The 18,016-nt window shown below is 35.9% G+C and overlaps 1 protein-coding gene across 1 annotated transcript in view; it reads left to right on the top strand.

The window, feature by feature from the left end:
• Positions 1-18,016, top strand: part of TCF12 (transcription factor 12) — a 379,017-nt gene that overhangs the window by 327,503 nt on the left and 33,498 nt on the right. The window contains 5 exon segments of the mRNA XM_045059253.1: positions 1,823-1,928; positions 2,992-3,131; positions 3,409-3,553; positions 3,884-3,948; positions 12,685-12,763. Of these exon segments, the coding sequence (XP_044915188.1) occupies positions 1,823-1,928; positions 2,992-3,131; positions 3,409-3,553; positions 3,884-3,948; positions 12,685-12,763 (535 nt within the window).

The following is an 18,016-nucleotide window of genomic DNA, read 5'->3' as shown; positions in this document are numbered from 1 at the left end:
AATAGCACTAAACTAGAAAAATGTATTTAATATGTATAATGGGGAAGAAAACACATTTTATCTGCCAAATTTCTTTATCTAGGGTCCTTCTAGGTAGTTCTTAGAAATCTGTCTTGTTGTGAACTTCTCAGGTACCACAGGTGTATGTTTTTACCTCTGGGATGTGAGAGGAAACTAACCTGAATGCCAGTCCATTAAAAATACACACCTATGTTAGTATTGAAACAACTAGCAAGAAGAGTAAAAATTGACTTTTTAACCTTTTATTTAGGATGAATTGTTTTTTAAGTAGAAATGTGCAGACAAAAACTATAAGGAACATTCTTCAGGGACTGAACAAGGGCAGTATTGGCAGTATAATGGCTCCTACAAGAATGATAGAAAAATGATTGAGATACCATTAGCTAATGCTTAGAGCTTACTGTGCTAAACATTGTATATGTATTATCTCATTTGATTTTCCCATCAACCCCCTAATGCAAGTACTATTAGCACCATCTTACCAATAAGGAGAAATTGAGTCTTGGAAGGTTAGGTGATTTGTCAGAAGTCTTTACAGTTATTAAATGCCTCAGAGGAAGAATAAATGAGTATGAATGATGGTTTATGTAAATAAAATCTTGGCCCCCATTTTAATCTCAGTGTGTGCTTCGTCAATTTTTTTATTAGTGCATAGACAAACATGTTTGCTCGGGATAAAATACCAGACTGTGTAGAAGGACATAAAGTAAACATCCTCTGGAAGGATACCTCTATGTCCAGAGGTATAACTACTGGATTTCTTATGTATAATTACAGAAATTTTCTATGCTTATGCTAAAAATACGTGTATGATTTTTATACATGCTCCCATAATTTTAATAAGGGAGCTACTTGCCTCCACTTAAGTGAACACTTAGGATTTTTATTTTGGAGTAAAAGTTCATGGATATACCCTTATCAAACTAAAGAAATACGTTTCATACACCATTCAGTAGGACACATTTCCATTCTTCCTGACTCTTTGTTTACTTTTGCCTTTACAGAGCATGCATCACCTTAATTGTTCTTTGTTTTCCTTCTTGATTTTAGTAATCACCATGAGAATGGTTTTATCATGTTTTGATTATTAAAGATATTTGGCTGCCCATTTAGTTTTGCAGAGAAATGACAATTTTGGCCATTTGCCAATTCAAAATGTTCATATTTTGCTTATCTGAAGCAAAGGTTTACCAAAGGAAATTAATACTGCTCTGATAAATTAAATGAGATTTTTCTTATAGCTGTGCCAGACTTAAAATAAAGAAAACCCCTCAGCAGAATTTGGTTTTAATTTTGCTAACCTTACTAATAAGTTAAACAAGTTCCTGAAAACCCGTGTTGTGCCTTTTAATAATAACAAAGTATAGTAACTTTTAACCAAACTCATTTTGATTTTGATAAATCTTATAACAGTGAAAAGAATGAATTCTACGAACCCAAATTCTATTTCATGCTATATTCAAAAGACATCTGTTTCGACCACAACATTTTGAATCATGAACCTATATATGGATTTGTGTTTTGTAAGCAAAGTCTGCATTTACGATTTGGTCAACCACCGGTGTGTCACACAAAGATTATTTGGAGTAGTATTTTTCTCTAGTAATCAGCCAAAACCAAATATGTAGGTGGTAACCAAGTTAGATTTTGTATGTGGATTTAGTCCACTTCTTTGGATTTCTGGTAGGCCTTTATAGATATTAGATAGGCCTTTTTAGGCCCTTGGTGAAATGTAGCACTCATATTACACAAATGATACGACACTCAGCCATTTTAATTAAATTTCCCATTTAATTTTAAGGTATATGCACCATCCCCAAGTTCAGATGATTTCAACCGTGAATCTCCTAGTTATCCATCTCCCAAGCCACCAACCAGTATGTTTGCTAGCACTTTCTTTATGCAGGGTAAGTACTGCTTGATAGTTGTCAATCCTACAGCAGTTTATCTATTGTATATTAACTAATATTTTAAAACTGTGAGGAAAGAGAATACCTACACAGGTATTCACATGTATAAATGTATGAATGTATGTATGAATTCAGGTGTATCTATGCATTTGGGGCCAAAGTAAATTAAAATTTCTAATGTTATTTATTGCTGATTGCAATATAGTCGGAATATCCAGCAAACGTTTGGAGTGCCTATCTAGTATTGATTGAACTTATAAAGGACTTCATTTGAGAAAAATGAGTAGAGCTGCTCTTTCTCACAGAATTTAAGTGAATGAAAGCTATTAACAACTCTTTCTTATTTAAATTGCAGACTCAGGTCACCCCTAGAATGATCAATATAAATACAGTGAATATCATAGAACAGATTAAGACTTGTTCAGAGAGAAAAAGTGTTGCATTTCCTTTAATTCGTATCTTGCGTTTTTATTTGGTCTCCTGTGGTTTTGGACTATGGGGAGCATATACTATGGGAGCAATAAATCACTACATAAACGCTTCCTTGACTTTACACTGGTGAGTGAAGTCATTGCTAACACATTTCATTTGAAGACTGTCTATAATATAGTCATTATCAATTTCTTATGTTTACTGTTAGAGAAATTTATTTATTCCACAGTTTCATAATTTTTTATAATAACGCACATTGCTTGTCATAAAGAACTTTTTTGTATATTTATGGGTATGCCATTTAACCAAAATTAAATCCAACCTATCCCCAAATTTGAGATTTTTTTTATCCTGCTTGATATGAATTTAGATCTTCTAAGGATTTTTATAACAATATACCGACTACAGTTTGGATTGTTTTTTTTTTCTCCTCTAACTATAAAGCCTTATTCCTTCTTTTTAAATAGTAATTACACAGTTTGGAGAGAAGAAAAGTAGATGGAAGACTGAGTCAGAAGGGGCAGGGAACGAGTATCTGGAGGGTACCCTTTGGAATTCTTAGAGCATCATCTAAATAAAAGAAAACGTTTTAGCTAAGGAAAATTTTATATTTCTCTTTTCGTCTTAGATGGGACCCACAATTCTTCTGACCTTTGGAGTTCATCAAATGGGATGAGCCAGCCTGGTTTTGGTGGAATTCTGGGGACCTCCACTTCCCACATGTCTCAGTCCAGTAGTTACGGCAGCCTTCATTCACATGACCGCTTGGTAGGCTGTAACACATGACTAGGGTGCGGCAGCACTTTGTCCTCACTTGTGTTTCTCTTTGGATTACAAGTGCAAGATTTGATTCTGCCAAAACTTGCGACATGTAAATACTTCAGGGCTTACTGCATTTAGCCTGCCTTTTAAAAAAGTACATGACAATAGTAACGCTTTATAGCTGCCAGCTTGTAATGTTCTTTTTGACCTGTTGTCATAGTTGTCCAGCCATATGTGCAGAAAGTGTAGTTAATAGATTATGTCTCTTTCCTCCTTTCTCTAGAGCTATCCTCCACACTCAGTCTCACCAACGGACATAAACACGAGTCTCCCGCCAATGTCTAGCTTCCATCGTGGCAGTACCAGCAGTTCACCATACGTTGCTGCCTCACACACTCCTCCCATCAATGGATCAGATAGCATTCTCGGTGAGCTGCTTTGGGTTGGCACAACTTCCTAAAACCTACTTTGGGGATTTTCAATGAGCCCCACATCTTTCGATGTATTTTTTAGTATTGAGTCTAAAAATGAAAGGAAGGAAGAAAAGCTTTTAAATTTTCATTAATGTGAAAACTGGTAAGGAACCCATTTTAAATTAGCTCATTACATACAGCACATAGACAATATTTGGTGATTTATTGTGACTGTGTGTGAGATAACAGTAAAGAACACCCTTGAAATCATGGCAGAATGCTAAAAAAAAAAAAAAAAAAAAGTCTGCCTGCTAAAATTCTTTGTTTTTTACCTGAAATATTCAGGAACCAGAGGGACTGCCGCTGGAAGTTCACAGACAGGTGATGCACTTGGAAAGGCTTTGGCATCTGTGAGTATTGATTTTAAATATTTTGCTGAATGAATTTTACACTGCTAAACAGTATTTTGTGGACAGTATGTCATAAAAGGTGTAGTTATAACAAAATCAACTTCATAACTCATTTAAAGCTATTCTTGGTTTATATTGATTCATGCTGCCCTTAAAATAACTCAGGAAAACACCTTCCAACCCCCCTCCCGCAAGACCTATCCTTCTAACTTCAACTTAAATATGTTTGACTTAATGGAACAGATGTAGTAGAAGGAAGAGAAATTTGGGCATCTTTAAATTTAAAACAAATTACTGAGATTAATAATTAAATGTACTTACTAGTTTTAAATACATACTTAGTAAGTTGCCCATTCGAGTAAGTCAGATGAAACCAAAAAAGACAACTCATTTATTCTTCACTTATTCTTCTGGTCCACAGAAGAAAGTGCCTTCATGAGAAATTTTTCCAAGACAAAAAGTAGCTTACATATTTTTTAAAAGGGAAAGTCATCTGCAACTGATACATTCAAAAAATAGGAAAGGAGAGTCTTCCCCAAAAAAGCCAGATTCATTGAAGGAACTAATGCTAACATGAGTAAAACTGATTTAAAGGAATCTCATTATGTTTTCTTGAGCAGCTAATTTATATCATATCAGATCATTAATGAGAAAGCAGTGATTGTTTTAATAGCTAGCTGATCCTTAAAATATCAAAACTAAAATCCCTTCTTTTGGAATTATTTTGGGAAAGCGTTTGCTAATAATCCACAAAGACTCCAAATCTAATTATTTAAAAGAAGCCCTTCTGCTTTGGACTTTATGAATTTGTCTCCTAAGGCTTTTTATTTCTTTTCTTTTTTCCCCTTAAATGTTATGCCTCTCAAAATTCCCACAGAATTGTCCTACATTTTCTATGAGGTACAGTTAAACTCTATCAGACAACATTTACTGCTGTTTCTGGGGAAGGTAGACCACTTAATGTGTGAATAGAGGAAGCAGCCATTGAACATTTAAAGAGATAAACCTCTTTGTATCTAGTTTCTGTAGATAAACCTTTCTCTGCATCCCAGTACAAGTTTCTTGAGAAATAAAGCCAAGGCAAACTCATCAACCACATAGTGGAGCACCCCACAAAACAGTGCTCAATAAATGTTTGTTGAATTCAGTCTTAACATCATATGACAAAAATAGTGACGATAATAACAAAACCCACAAAAATACCAGCTATAATTTGAATCTTTACTAGGCGCTGTGCATTTTACTTAGCATTTACGTGCTTTGTTTCATTTAATCCTCAAGAAAACCCTGTGAGGTTGGCATTATTATCCCCACATCAGAGAGAGGAACTAAAGTTTAAAAGGTTAAGTAACTTCAGCTCAGAAAGATTAAGTAGTTTGTCCTAGGGATCACCAAGCTAGGAAGGGTAAAGCCCATATATATTAGGTTAGAACCTTGATCTGACCAGCTTCACTACTGTTTTTTCAGAAAGAGAATGCTCTGAGTGTTGTTTTACAGGGTGTTGATGAGGATTAAAGGAAGTTGTCCTACTTTTTCTGGACTTACTCCCACCTAATGAAAACTACCTGCTTAAAAATAAAATTCTGTAATATTAAATCTGAATGCCTCCTGGGTATTTGATTGGCTTGCCATATTTGTTCTGCTGATTCTGAAAGAATCCAATAGCAGATATTTCACAAGTAGGAAGAGAAATTACATTGAACTTTCAATTCTAGGCAACTTTAAAAAATACAACCTGCATTTTGGGGGCTTTTTTCCTCAAAACTCTTTTGTTTATTTTATGCAAGGAAAACTTCTATAAAGGAACCTTGGTGGGTAGGCAGGCAACAATTTGTGATGTTCTCAATGGTCCTTCAGGCTCCCTTTCAGTTACCCTTCTAGTGGTTGACTGTTTTCCCATATTATGACCAGCATACTAGCCAAACCAATTGGCATTAGGAAAAAAAATTTCTCTGTGAGTGGAAGCCAGGGAAGAATGTCTAATCTAGTTAGTGGGTGGGCTTTGGTTGTCATGGAAACCCAGTTCTGTCATCCTATGTTGTTACTAGGCAGGAGCAGCCAGGTCATTCCATAAATCATTTCTGTCATAGCTGACGGTGATGCATTCCATCTGCTCCATCACTGCGTGCCATAGTCTGCACATTTGAAAATCCCTTCCTTCAACCCATCTGCCGCCCCCTCCCCACCAGACACCTCCCTAAACACATTCTTTTCTCTAACTTCCATTACAGATGCACATTCACTTTAGTGCTCACAAAATGTACTGAAAAACAAAAACATTACATGGGGAATAGGAAAGATTAGAAGAGATGAGGAGAAGGAATTTTCTGAGGATTATATTTGAGAGTCTAACACACACATCAGAATTTTATGTTCGGTATTACAGATACTTGGAAATGGTGACCATGGGTATTTTGAAATTTTAAGTTCTTTAGAATATGACATTTTGAATATAGCATCTAGTTTTAGATGGAGAAAACACCATGCATTGTCATTAGGAGTTATTTCTAGCTCTTCAGTCGTCTGATACATGTCTCAAAAGGTCTTTCATGTGTGAAACATCACAGAGTACAACCTTTGTTCTTTAGTTTAGGTATTAAAAAGCACACAGAATACTGTGATTAAACATGTAAGGCCAGATAATACATTTGCAAAGGTTCCTTTATTTTAGGTTTAAGCCAGGATAATTGTGGTCTTAATCTCAGGATAGCTAGAAAGAGAATTGTACATGAAAGTATTTACACAAAGTTCCCAAAGCCCTGTGGATTATGCATTAGTTTAGATAATAAACTAGAGTAGATAGAAGGAAAGGAAAATCTGGGTATTCGTGCCATTTCTAATGTGTTTCCCTGAACATTTGCCAGACAATAACCCTTTAAGATTGTGCCCATGGAGAGTTATATAGAGGAAGAAACATCTGGTTTATTTCAGTGCCTAATACCATATCAAAACACTTGGTCTTTAATTTAGAGGAGATCAAACAAGAGGACTGTTTAACTTTGTTGATTATATCAGACTTCTTTGTGATAATTTATGTTTTGATTTCTACCTCCGAGCAAAGGAGAGAGAAAGAGTGTGTGTGTGTGTGTGTGTGTGTGTGTGTGTGTGTGTGTGTGTGTTTTAATCTGGATAGTTAAATGGTCAGTAGTCTCTAACAAAAGAAAAGAAAATTCAGGGAAGTTGACGTTTAAAAGTAATTCATGAAATAAGTTTCTTTGTTCCTTAGACTCAATAACATTAGCATAATAAAGATTAACTGAAATGTGCACTGTAGTGTTTAAAAAATTGGGCTCACAGTTCTAAGGTTGGGCTTGGGAGCCCTCCATTGTTTCTTTTTTGTCTGAGGCCCTTTTCATTAGCTTCTGGCTTATTGGCACCCTGCTGATTGGAATGGACCATGACTGATAGGAGGAGGAGCCTCATTTGTTGCAGTAAAATGAGGCATATTACCGGTTAAGCCTGGCAGAAGGTATTGGGAGTTATTCATCATTGGTCATTTAACAGTACGAGGACCATGGACTGCATGCAGAATGAGTTCTTACTTTGTGTTTATGCTTTAGATTCTAAATCACTCCCATCCCCATTTTTTAAGTGACTGACTTTTTTTTTTCTTTCAAATATCAGTGTTGGAGTTCTTTAAGGTCAGAAAGTACAAGAAGTACTGAAATCCTGATTTAGAATGTTCATTATCCAGTAAAGCCTAATGTTAGAATTTCTTAAAAGTAACAACAGTTTCTATAGAATAAATATAATTTGTATGTGGTTGGTGATAGAATAAACATAGAGAGGTGAAGTTTAGTGAATTGATCTGTGATCTAAAAGGCTGTATTATCCTGTTTTTTTAATGTTGTATTGCTCCTTCTCTCCCCACATACCCATTCTTTTTATGAAAGTAAAAGAAGAAAAAGTCCTGTAATTTGCCAGGCTGTATGTCAGTTCAGGAAAAGTATTAATAACAATTCTGTCTGTCATCACTTTAATTTAGGGCAAAGTAGAACTAGACAGTGTGGTGGGTGAGTGGAGAAAATGCCTTTTATTACACAAATGGAGAAGCTGCTTTTGAAAAAACACCATATTATATATTTTTATACTTGATATGTTTTATACTTGATATGTGCCTTTACAGTGATTTTTAAAAGCCCTCATTTGCTAGTCTTGATAGTCTACTTATATCCTCAAAAACCCATGCCTGCCCAACAATGTAGTATGGACAGCTTTGTACATCAACACTAATTCTCAAAAATAGTAGAATATCACCATATCATTGTTCTCAAAGCTTGTAACCACAAAACTGATTTGTAGATGAATTCACCTTTATAACAAGATCTTTTAACCCCTTTGGTAGTTCTGTTACTGAACCCCATTACATAAATACTAAGATAAATACTACCCTTTACTGAGTCTTGCTTTTTATCAAAAAGTATGTATAGCAAATTTCAAGTGCAGTTTAATTGCTCAAGTCTCTTTAAAAAAAATAAATAAATACTGAGCACCTACTTGCATAAGACAATGATAGGCAATGATGGATTCAGTGCAGAATGATGTGAGGTCTCTGCCTTTAAAGAGCGTACAGTCAAGGAGAGAAGACATGACACACATACTAAAAATGTTAATGTTTAAAATAACGTGAAGTAAAAGACCAAAGAGAAATATAGGTTATTCTAAGAGTGTGAAGGAGGTGAAGATGAGTGTAAAGAGGGAGATGATGTATGAGCTGGGCTCCCATGTGGTTTAGAATTCCATCAGGGAGAAATTAAGAAACTGGCATTTTGAAAGGACAAGCTGTGTTCAGAAAATGAAAAAAAATACATATTTTGTTTGGATAATAGGGTACAAAATGTTACAAGTAGGCTATAAGTTAGATATTATTGTGACCAGATTAGGAAAGATCTCAAATGTCATTCTGTTCTATTTAGTGGGCTGCAGGAAGCACTGTGTGGGATTTGACTGTTTAAAACTGGTTGGGAACAATAACTCTGGCAATTATATAAGGGGTGAAAGGAGCAGGGAGTAACTAGATATGTAAAGACTTAAATGATCCATTTACAAGTTCTAGTAAAGGTTTAAAGCAGTGTCATGGTGATGAGAAGGACGTGTGCCTATCCTAGAGACCTTCTAGAGAATGGTAGGTATTGGCAGTCTGTGGTGGGGAAGGGTGGAGGGGAGAAGTTGGAGAAAGAGAGTGATACTGGTGACCATGAGAATGCCGATGCTGAAGTAGAGGAAACAGAAGAGTAAAGATGGGAAAAGGTAGGAAGCTTGGAGCAGTGATGCAAAGTTTGGCTTGACATAACGAGCTTGAAATGAAAGAATATGTCCAGATGGAGAAGTCCAGCAACCATTGTGAGGATAGAAATGTCAACTTAGTAGTCATTCACAGAGATGTCATAGTTGATACTTTACAGAAGTGATATTACCAGGAGATAAAACACAGGTGAATAGAAAAGAACTCTGAGACTAGAGCTTTTAGGGAAATCTATATTAAGAAACTGGAAGGGTGAAAGAGAGATGGAGCCTATGTATTCTACATCCAGTGATTTAAAAGAAATACTCAAATAGAAACTTCTCACAAGGATAATAACCATTCATTCTTTCAACAAGTATATATTTACCAGCCCTGTTGGTACTGCAAGCTACTGCAAATCCTGTACAATTCAAATTTTGTCTGAGTAAGACAAAGTCCTTGCTCTTCTGGAGCATACATTTTACTGAGGTAAAAATGTAAGAGACAGATAATAAAACAAATAAGCAAGTTTAGACAGTTAAGGATTAATGTAAACACTATGAGGAAACAACAAAACCAGGAGGGTATGACAGAGAGGCAGTACTGTTTCTCCAATGCTTTCCTGCTGTTAATCTTTACAAGGAAATAAAAAATCAGTGAGTATGTCTCGTTTATGGTAAGAGGGAGTTTTGCATGAAACTGAAACTTTCCTCACTGCTCATGCACCCACCATCAATGTTGTCAACTGTTCCCTTCCTTACCAATATTACGGTTAAGGCATGTTTCATAAAAGTTAGCATCAGGTGTTCCTAAAAGTTATAATTACTTGAATCATGAATGTGAGAAATAGTGATTTATAAAAGTTAAGGGATATGTTGAGATATGTTTTTGTTGAAGTGTGGTGACCTCATCTAATTTACACATATGGTTTAAATTACTTTGTGTATGTAGCCCACTAGGAACCAAAATGTGACCTTTAGCTAATTTTCACATACATATCCTGATTTTTTACAAGGTAACAACCTTAAGACCAATAGTATTGATCTTAATATAACATACTACCCTCCCTGTTACTCAGTCCTTCCATAATGTCCTTTGAAGTCTTCTTGATAGTTTTGCTTTTCCAAAATGGCTTTTTAACTTGAATATACAACTTCTAGATCTGGCTGTTTGGAGACATTTGGTGATTGAAGGCATTTACAGTTAGAATTTAGTAACATTATACAAATTGGTGTATTTTCTTTGAGGTAGATATATCCATTTGTAGTCAAAGGAAAATGGTCTCTCTGGCTGCTTACAATTCATTTAATACTTTCTTCTTTTTTTTTTTTTCAACGTTTATTTATTTTGGGGACAGAGAGAGACAGAGCATGAACGGGGGAGGGGCAGAGAGAGAGGGAGACAGAATCAGAAACAGGCTCCAGGCTCTGAGCCATCAGCCCAGAGCCTGACGCGGGGCTCGAACTCACGGACCGCGAGATCATGACCTGGCTGAAGTCGGACGCTTAACCGACTGCGCCACCCAGGCGCCCCAATACTTTCTTCTTTTTAAAAATAAAAGCAGTTGTGTTTAATGATTATGACTTGTGGAGTTTTGTTTTATATGAACCTGCCCCAGTTTCTGGCTTTCTCAGCATATTACACTGTGTTTGAAACCAGTGCTGAGACCCCCTTGTTTGCCATAATTAGGACCTCATTAAATTCATTACAAGTCTAAGCTCATTCAGAGAAAGAGTATTTCTATTGGATGACTCCTTTCACCCACAAGTAGTTTTCCTTTTTAAATTCATTCACATAAATTGATTTGCTGCCCTAAGTTAAGTGTTGAGATATGAAGATGGTTTATTATGCTCATTATAGAGATAGAATTGTCATAGAGAAAACTTCCTAAGGACTCTTAATACTTGGATTAAAGAGACTTTTAAAATATTTAATGGCTAATTAGGTAAACGTGTCACTATTGTCTGTCACTTTTTTTTTGCAATATGAAATAAATATAAAATATTGTAGCAAAACTTAGCCAAAATACCAAAATTTATGCATTCAGATGTTATCTTATTTGAAGTGGACTTCTTAGGAAGTGAAGTCCATAAATCATTTTGGGAACATTTTCTGAAGGACTTTTAGGGTTTCTTCCACTTTCCTCAAGGGTGACAAAATATCCTTTGAGAGCAAGCTTGATTTTGCACAATACGTTTGTAGCTAAATTTGGCAAAAATGTAGTTGGTCATACTGAGAACTTTCTATTTTTTTATTTTTTTAATGTTTTTTTTTTTAATTTTTTTTAACGTTTATTTATTTTTGAGACAGGGAGACAGAGCATGAACGGGGGAGGGTCAGAGAGAGGGAGACACAGAATCTGAAACAGGCTCTAGGCTCTGAGCTGTCAGCACAGAGCCCGACGCGGGGCTCGAACTCACGGACCGCGAGATGATGACCTGAGTCAAAGTCGGCCGCTTAACCGACTCAGCCACCCAGGCGCCCCTTTAATGTTTATTTTTGAGAGAGACAGACAAAGTGTGAGAAGGGAAGGGGCAGAGAGAGAGGGAGGGAGACATAGAATCCGAAACAGGCTCCAGTTTCTGAGCTGTCAGCACAGAGCCTGATGCGGGACTCAAACTCAAAAACTGCGAGATCATGACCTGAGTCAAAGTCGGATGCTTAACCGATTGAGCCACCCAAGGGCCCCAAACTGAGAGCTTTTTAAATGAGAAATAAAGGCTAACTATTTTAAAAAATATTTTCTTTGGCCTTTAAAACTGTTTTTAAAGACTGTTGTCTTCAAAAGGTAATAGTTTCCTGAGATAATTATTTTTAATGGATGTCACTTATTTAGATGATATATTCTAGAAAGATTATTAGACTTAACTTTATTTTTTTTTTATTTTTTTTAACGTTTATTTACTTTTGAGACAGAGAGAGACAGAGCATGAACAGGGGAGGGGCAGAGAGAGACAGGGAGACACAGAATCTGAAACACGCTCCAGGCTCTGAGCTGTCAGCACAGAGCCTGATGCGGGGCTCGAACCCACGGACCGTGAGATCATGACCTGAGCCGAAGTCAGACGCTTAACCAACCAAGCCACCCAGGCACCCTAGACTTAACTTTAAAGTCACTTCTCTTTTTTGTTCTAACAGAAACAAATAATTTTCAACTATTGATAATAAATGGATATGATTTATTTATTCCTCTCTTATTAGAGTATATATGATCCTTTTTTTAAGGATTCTCTGTGTCCAACATGGAGCTCAAACTCATGACCCCAAGATCAAGAGTCACATGCTCTACTGATTGAGTCAGCCAGGCACCCCCAGAATATAGAAGACTTTTTAATACTAGTTTTAAAACTGTAAACAGCCTTTATGTAATGAAATAGTCCTAAATTGAAGAAATAAATTTTTCATTCTGAGTTTTATGGGTGGCAACTTAGATTATAAAAATAACTCCATGCAAATGGATTTATATTTTTGTTGTCACATATTGATACATGCATATTTTGTTTTCTGGTTAGATTTATTCTCCTGACCATACCAGCAGTAGTTTTCCATCAAACCCATCAACACCAGTTGGATCACCCTCACCTCTCACAGGTAGGCTGCTCTTTTATCTATCGACTTAAAAACATGCATGGAGCTACTTTGAAATATTTGAACTTTGTTTATTTTCCAATAAAATACAGTAAAAGTTCATGATAAAATTATCTGAATTTTGAGAAAACATGTAAACAGCCTTCTCGAGTTCATTTTGGAGAATAATGAAATATTTGCTAGCTGTGAATTACTCTTTTCTGATTCTTAATTTGGTATAATTTCTAAGAACAGTTGTTTTAACAGGATAAAAATAAGGCTAGACATTAGGGATGAAAGCAAAATACAGAGGTGGTAAATCAAAATTTTGGGTAAGGTGACATAGAAAGTATACAAAATAATCTATTTAGAAGTACATGTAACTTCTTTCTTCCTTATTCTCTGCATTTTCCATGTACCACTTGTAGGACTCAGAGATTAATAACTTTCTGCTAGATAGCTTCTCTTTATTTTTAGGTTCACTAAGTTATTAAGTTATTTTATATATATATGTTTATATATATAAACACATATATATATGTAAACATATATATATATGTAATTCTTGGGAATAATGTAGTTTTTTTGCTAAGGAAAAGAAGTCTGTGAATGTGGATAAATACCGTTGTTAGTGGAGTTAAAAATAAGAGGTTCAGATTTGCTTTACTCTTTCCTGGGTTTTTTTTCCATATTTGCTGTGACAGATTCCAGATTCTATCCTACAGTATAAATTTGTTGAGATATAATTGTTACTATTATAAATAGGAATTCTTAAATCTTAGAAATAAAATTATAGGAAAATGCTTAATATATATTAAGCTATAATTTTAAAACTTGTATGATGTTTTTATGAGCAACATTTGAAGGAAAAAAACATGCTGAAGAAGAAATGTATTCTGAGGAAAAGGCATTAGGCCTATGGGTAAAAATTGCCATATTCTTGCAGCAGTCTACCTCAGAAATGATTCTCTTTTTCTGATCAAGTCATTAATTAAGCCCATGTAGCGTTGTTGTTGTTGTTGTTGTTGTTGTTGTTAAACCTTTTTGCATTGTGTAGGGTTTCTGAAAAATCTGGGCTCTGGTATATCAGGGCCTTGGCTATCACCTGTGCTTTGTGTATTAGCTTTGTGACTCTGCTAAGAAGCATTCCAGTGTGGAGATGATGAACTGCTGGCAGCTGCTTTCAGCTCTTAGTGGGTTCTGCCACTTTCTCAGACACCATGGCTTCAGCTGTCTAGTAAAAGTTGAACAGCTGTTCCCTACATAGACAGGACTATGAAAGACCCATTGACTTAGAGTTGTTATTTAACAGAGAGCTGAAATTACAGGAAGAATGATGTAACTTTAACCCTACTCACCCTCCTGGCGCAGTTTTACTCAAATTATCAGTGTCATTTTTGCCACAGCCTGTTTTCCTTTCTCATCAGAGATGAGAATATTGGTCCTTACTATATGTTCCCACCTCCTCTCTTCCTCTGCCCAGTGAGATAGCTATAAACCTGCCCTTTGGTTTTTTTTTTATTAATACTGGGTGGGAAGTCAGGCAGCAGAGGAGTTCAGTATTTATGAGGGGGCATCACTAAAATGGAAAATCAGAGACTTTGACATTTTTCAAAAAAAAATGGTCCAGAGTAAAACCTTACATTTCCTTCTCCATCTTTATTTGGTGTTTATTGGGTGATATCCTTTTTTCCCCTTTAATTCAGCTGATTAATGAAAATCTATGATCTACTGAAGTGTGTAATGAAGATATTAATAGGCTTCTTTTTCAATTCAACAGTCATAATCGAAGAAAAGTATTTTCTTTCATTTAATGCTTATTATGTTCCTACTGAAACAGCACATCAAAGACTGATTTTATGCAAGTGCGTTTCTCTCCCATCTCCTGTATCTAGTATCTCCTTCCTGTCACCACACACATAACACACACACTCCAAATTGGCAGAAATATAAAGAGAGAAGGAAAAAGGAAAGCACAACGTGATAAATTATTCATAGTTGAAGGAAGAATGAAAAAGAGGGAGCAAACTAGAGCTTCTACACAATATGTGGAATTTATTTTGTACCTTGAATGGCAGTGGCCTGTTAACTAGAGTAAAAAATTCACCCACTGTGTGCTCTCTACACTTGTCCTGTTCTGTATACCTGAGCATCAGTCAGACTGGCATAGGCCTTGTGAGGATGGATACACAGGTGAAGAGCCACATAGGCATCTTCTAAGGTAATCATCATTCTTGTTTAAATTCCACTCATTTTCCTTAGGAACTTTTTCAGGCCAAGAACATATATTTCTGCCTAGAGCATGCTTGTGAGGAATTTCTGAGGTAGTGCTGTTATATCAGTTGGGATGCTTTAGGCTGAAAGGAAGAGAAACTCTTGTCTTGGCTGGCTTAAATAATAAGGGGATGCTTATCTTCATGACAGGAAGCCATAGCAGGGCAAATTTCTTGGCCCCAGTATGGCCAAGCTCCTGCTCTACTACTTTTGCATCTTTTTCAGAAGGCTCTTCAACAGATTGGCCCTCATGAGTCTTCAGCCAGCACTGGGCACTAACGCACTGGTCATAACAGAAATGGGACCACCATGTGTATCTTAGACATCAGGATTTACCCTGAGAACTCTAAAGTTACTCTTTTCTGGTTCATGCCAGGAAATGATAGATAGCCCACCCCCTTTTGAACAAAATCAGGGCTCTGGCAGCAAGGTAGAAGAGAAGAATGGCTATGTCTATCACAATCGTCATTTAGCAAAGGACACAAGTATTTAAGAGAATGTGTTTACTGGGGGAACTTGGAGAGCAGACAGACAAAACCATGTTTTTCCTTTCTTCACCTCCTTCTGGAATATAAATAAATAAGGGTTTAATAATTCCAGTTCTCAGTAGCAATCTTCAAAACATTTACAACAGAAATGGAGGAAGAGAAGGAAGAAAGGATTCCTTAGTTTTGGCTAATCAGTTATTTATTTACTTTAATCATCTGTCAGTGTGCCTGGTGTTTGATAATCATCTGACTTCAGCAGGTTTTCAGTTTAGCTGAGAAAATAAAAGGTAAACACATGGGGTGCTGGGGTGGTTCAGTTGGTTAAGCATCTGACTCTTGATATCAGCTCAGGTCGTGATCTCACAATTGTGAGATCAAGCCCTGTGTTGGGCTCTGGGCTGGCAGCACGAAGCCTGCTTGGGATTCACTCTCTGCCTGTCTGTCTCTCCCTCTCTTGCCCTTCTTCCTTCTCTCTCTCCCCCTCCCCCTCTTGCTCTCTCTTTCTCTCAATAAACAAATAAACATTTTTTTAAAAAGATAAATACATGAAAATACAACCGTCAGAATTCACTCTAAGCTGTAGAACGGTCACGATAAACTTCATGAAGAGAGCAGGACTTTAAGAGGAGGAGAAAGAGTTTTCCTGGGTCTAAAGGGAAGAGTATAACAAAGATCCAGATGCAAAAAAAAAGCACATGACTTCTTCATCCAGAGTCATGGGGATGACTGATTATGAACTCTTCACGTATGGAAGTGTGAAGCACTAAAATGGAAAGGTTGGCTGGAGCCAGATTGTGGAAAGCAAAGCACTGAGTACTACATTGATTATTCAGCCTTTTCCAAGTATGAGGGATCTCATGAAAGTTTCAGTTTAAGGTGAGATTACAAAGGGAAACAACTAACAAAATAAGAAAATGCATGATAAGTGGTCCTAAGAATTTCTTTCAGCCGTATAAAATGTTGGTATCTAGTCTCTAAATTAATTAACCAGTTAATTCTAAGTTCCACTTAATGAACAGATCAGAAACACTGGGTGAATTTTGGATTTAGTGATCAAAGAAAGCCTTTCCACATTTTCTAGCCAAAAACTCACTTCTCCTAATTACCTAGCTAGCTTGTTTTCTAGAAACGGTCATTATAATTATATTTTAATAGCTGGTAGGTTTATTACAATCCTTCTTGAATAAGAACTAGCTTTTTAGGGTGATCACTAAAAAGCCCAGGCAATTACAGAAATTGGTAACTGCATAAACAGTTGAAACCTTATGCTCATTAATAGAAGGAAGAATAAGCCCCAAGCCTCTTGATAGGTCTACACCAAATACGAGGTGACAGGGAAGGAAGGTGGGAAATACCCTGTTCTCTATTCTCTACAATATTTGTGTAATGTTACAAGCTAGAGATAGAGATGCCAACATCAGCAATAGGATTGATTTCTACTGAACTAATAACTCTATCTAACTATCCAGTCATCTTCTTTATGACTAATAACATAATGTTTTAAACTACTAACTGGGGTTCAAGGAGCTCTGTCCATGAGATATAACTTGGCATGTCTATAAAGTTCAAACAGATATCCCTGATTTAAGCACATTAGTATTCTGTTTTAACCAAGTATGTCACACTGGGGCAGCCCAGTCTATAATAAAAACAAAACCGGTTTGAGTATATGTGTATTTTTCCAGTTTAATGGATTACATTTTGGATATAGACCTTAGCATGGTTTCTTCATATCACTATCAATAAAATAATGAATATAGGTGATTTCTTACCTGAGTAACTCAGTGCACATATCTCATTCCTCAACCCCAAACTAGTCGGAGAACCACAAAAATCGCATGTTTTGCCAAGCAGATGCATGTTAACAATTCTGAGGTGTTTAAACATAAAACTTGTATTAATATCTGATGTAGATTAAATAATTTGATGATTAGAGTCCTGTTACAGGCTGATCACCCAAAGAGGAATGGGAAGGTTGGAGGAAAATGTTGGAAAATAAAATATTGTAAACATTAAAAGAAATTACATTAAAAGTAATTTAGGGTCTTTTTCAAAATGGATTAGGATTAACCTTTTACCCACATAAAATTCATAATTCTGCATCAGTGCTTGGAAAGCACTAATGTACTGAAATCAGTGGAAAGGTGTTGGCTGGTTATTTATATGAGTTCTTCATATAGTCAGTTACTGGGTTTCTCTGATTACTAAAATCTACTTGTTAATTTTAAGTTCGCAAGCTTCTGTTTCAATGCTCAATTTTAGATTGTCCATAATTCATGTAGTTGAATTATGACTGTGTTTGTATGTCCAGCAGGAAACCTTTAATGGTTCTCAGAATAATTTGTAATTTGCCTACAAGTAAAAAAAAATTGTTTGCTGATGAAGTACATAATATATATTTTTTTCTCACAGTTTTACTATTTAAAATTTTCCTATGTAATCACAACAGTATGCATATAATTGTGAAATTTAATCAGGTTAAAACTTTATCCAACTTTTCAACTTGTAAAATATA

The sequence above is a fragment of the Felis catus genome, chromosome B3 (genome assembly GCF_018350175.1).
Source record: "Felis catus isolate Fca126 chromosome B3, F.catus_Fca126_mat1.0, whole genome shotgun sequence".
Lineage (NCBI taxonomy): Eukaryota > Metazoa > Chordata > Mammalia > Carnivora > Felidae > Felis > Felis catus.
This window is presented reverse-complemented; position numbering and strand designations above follow the sequence as displayed.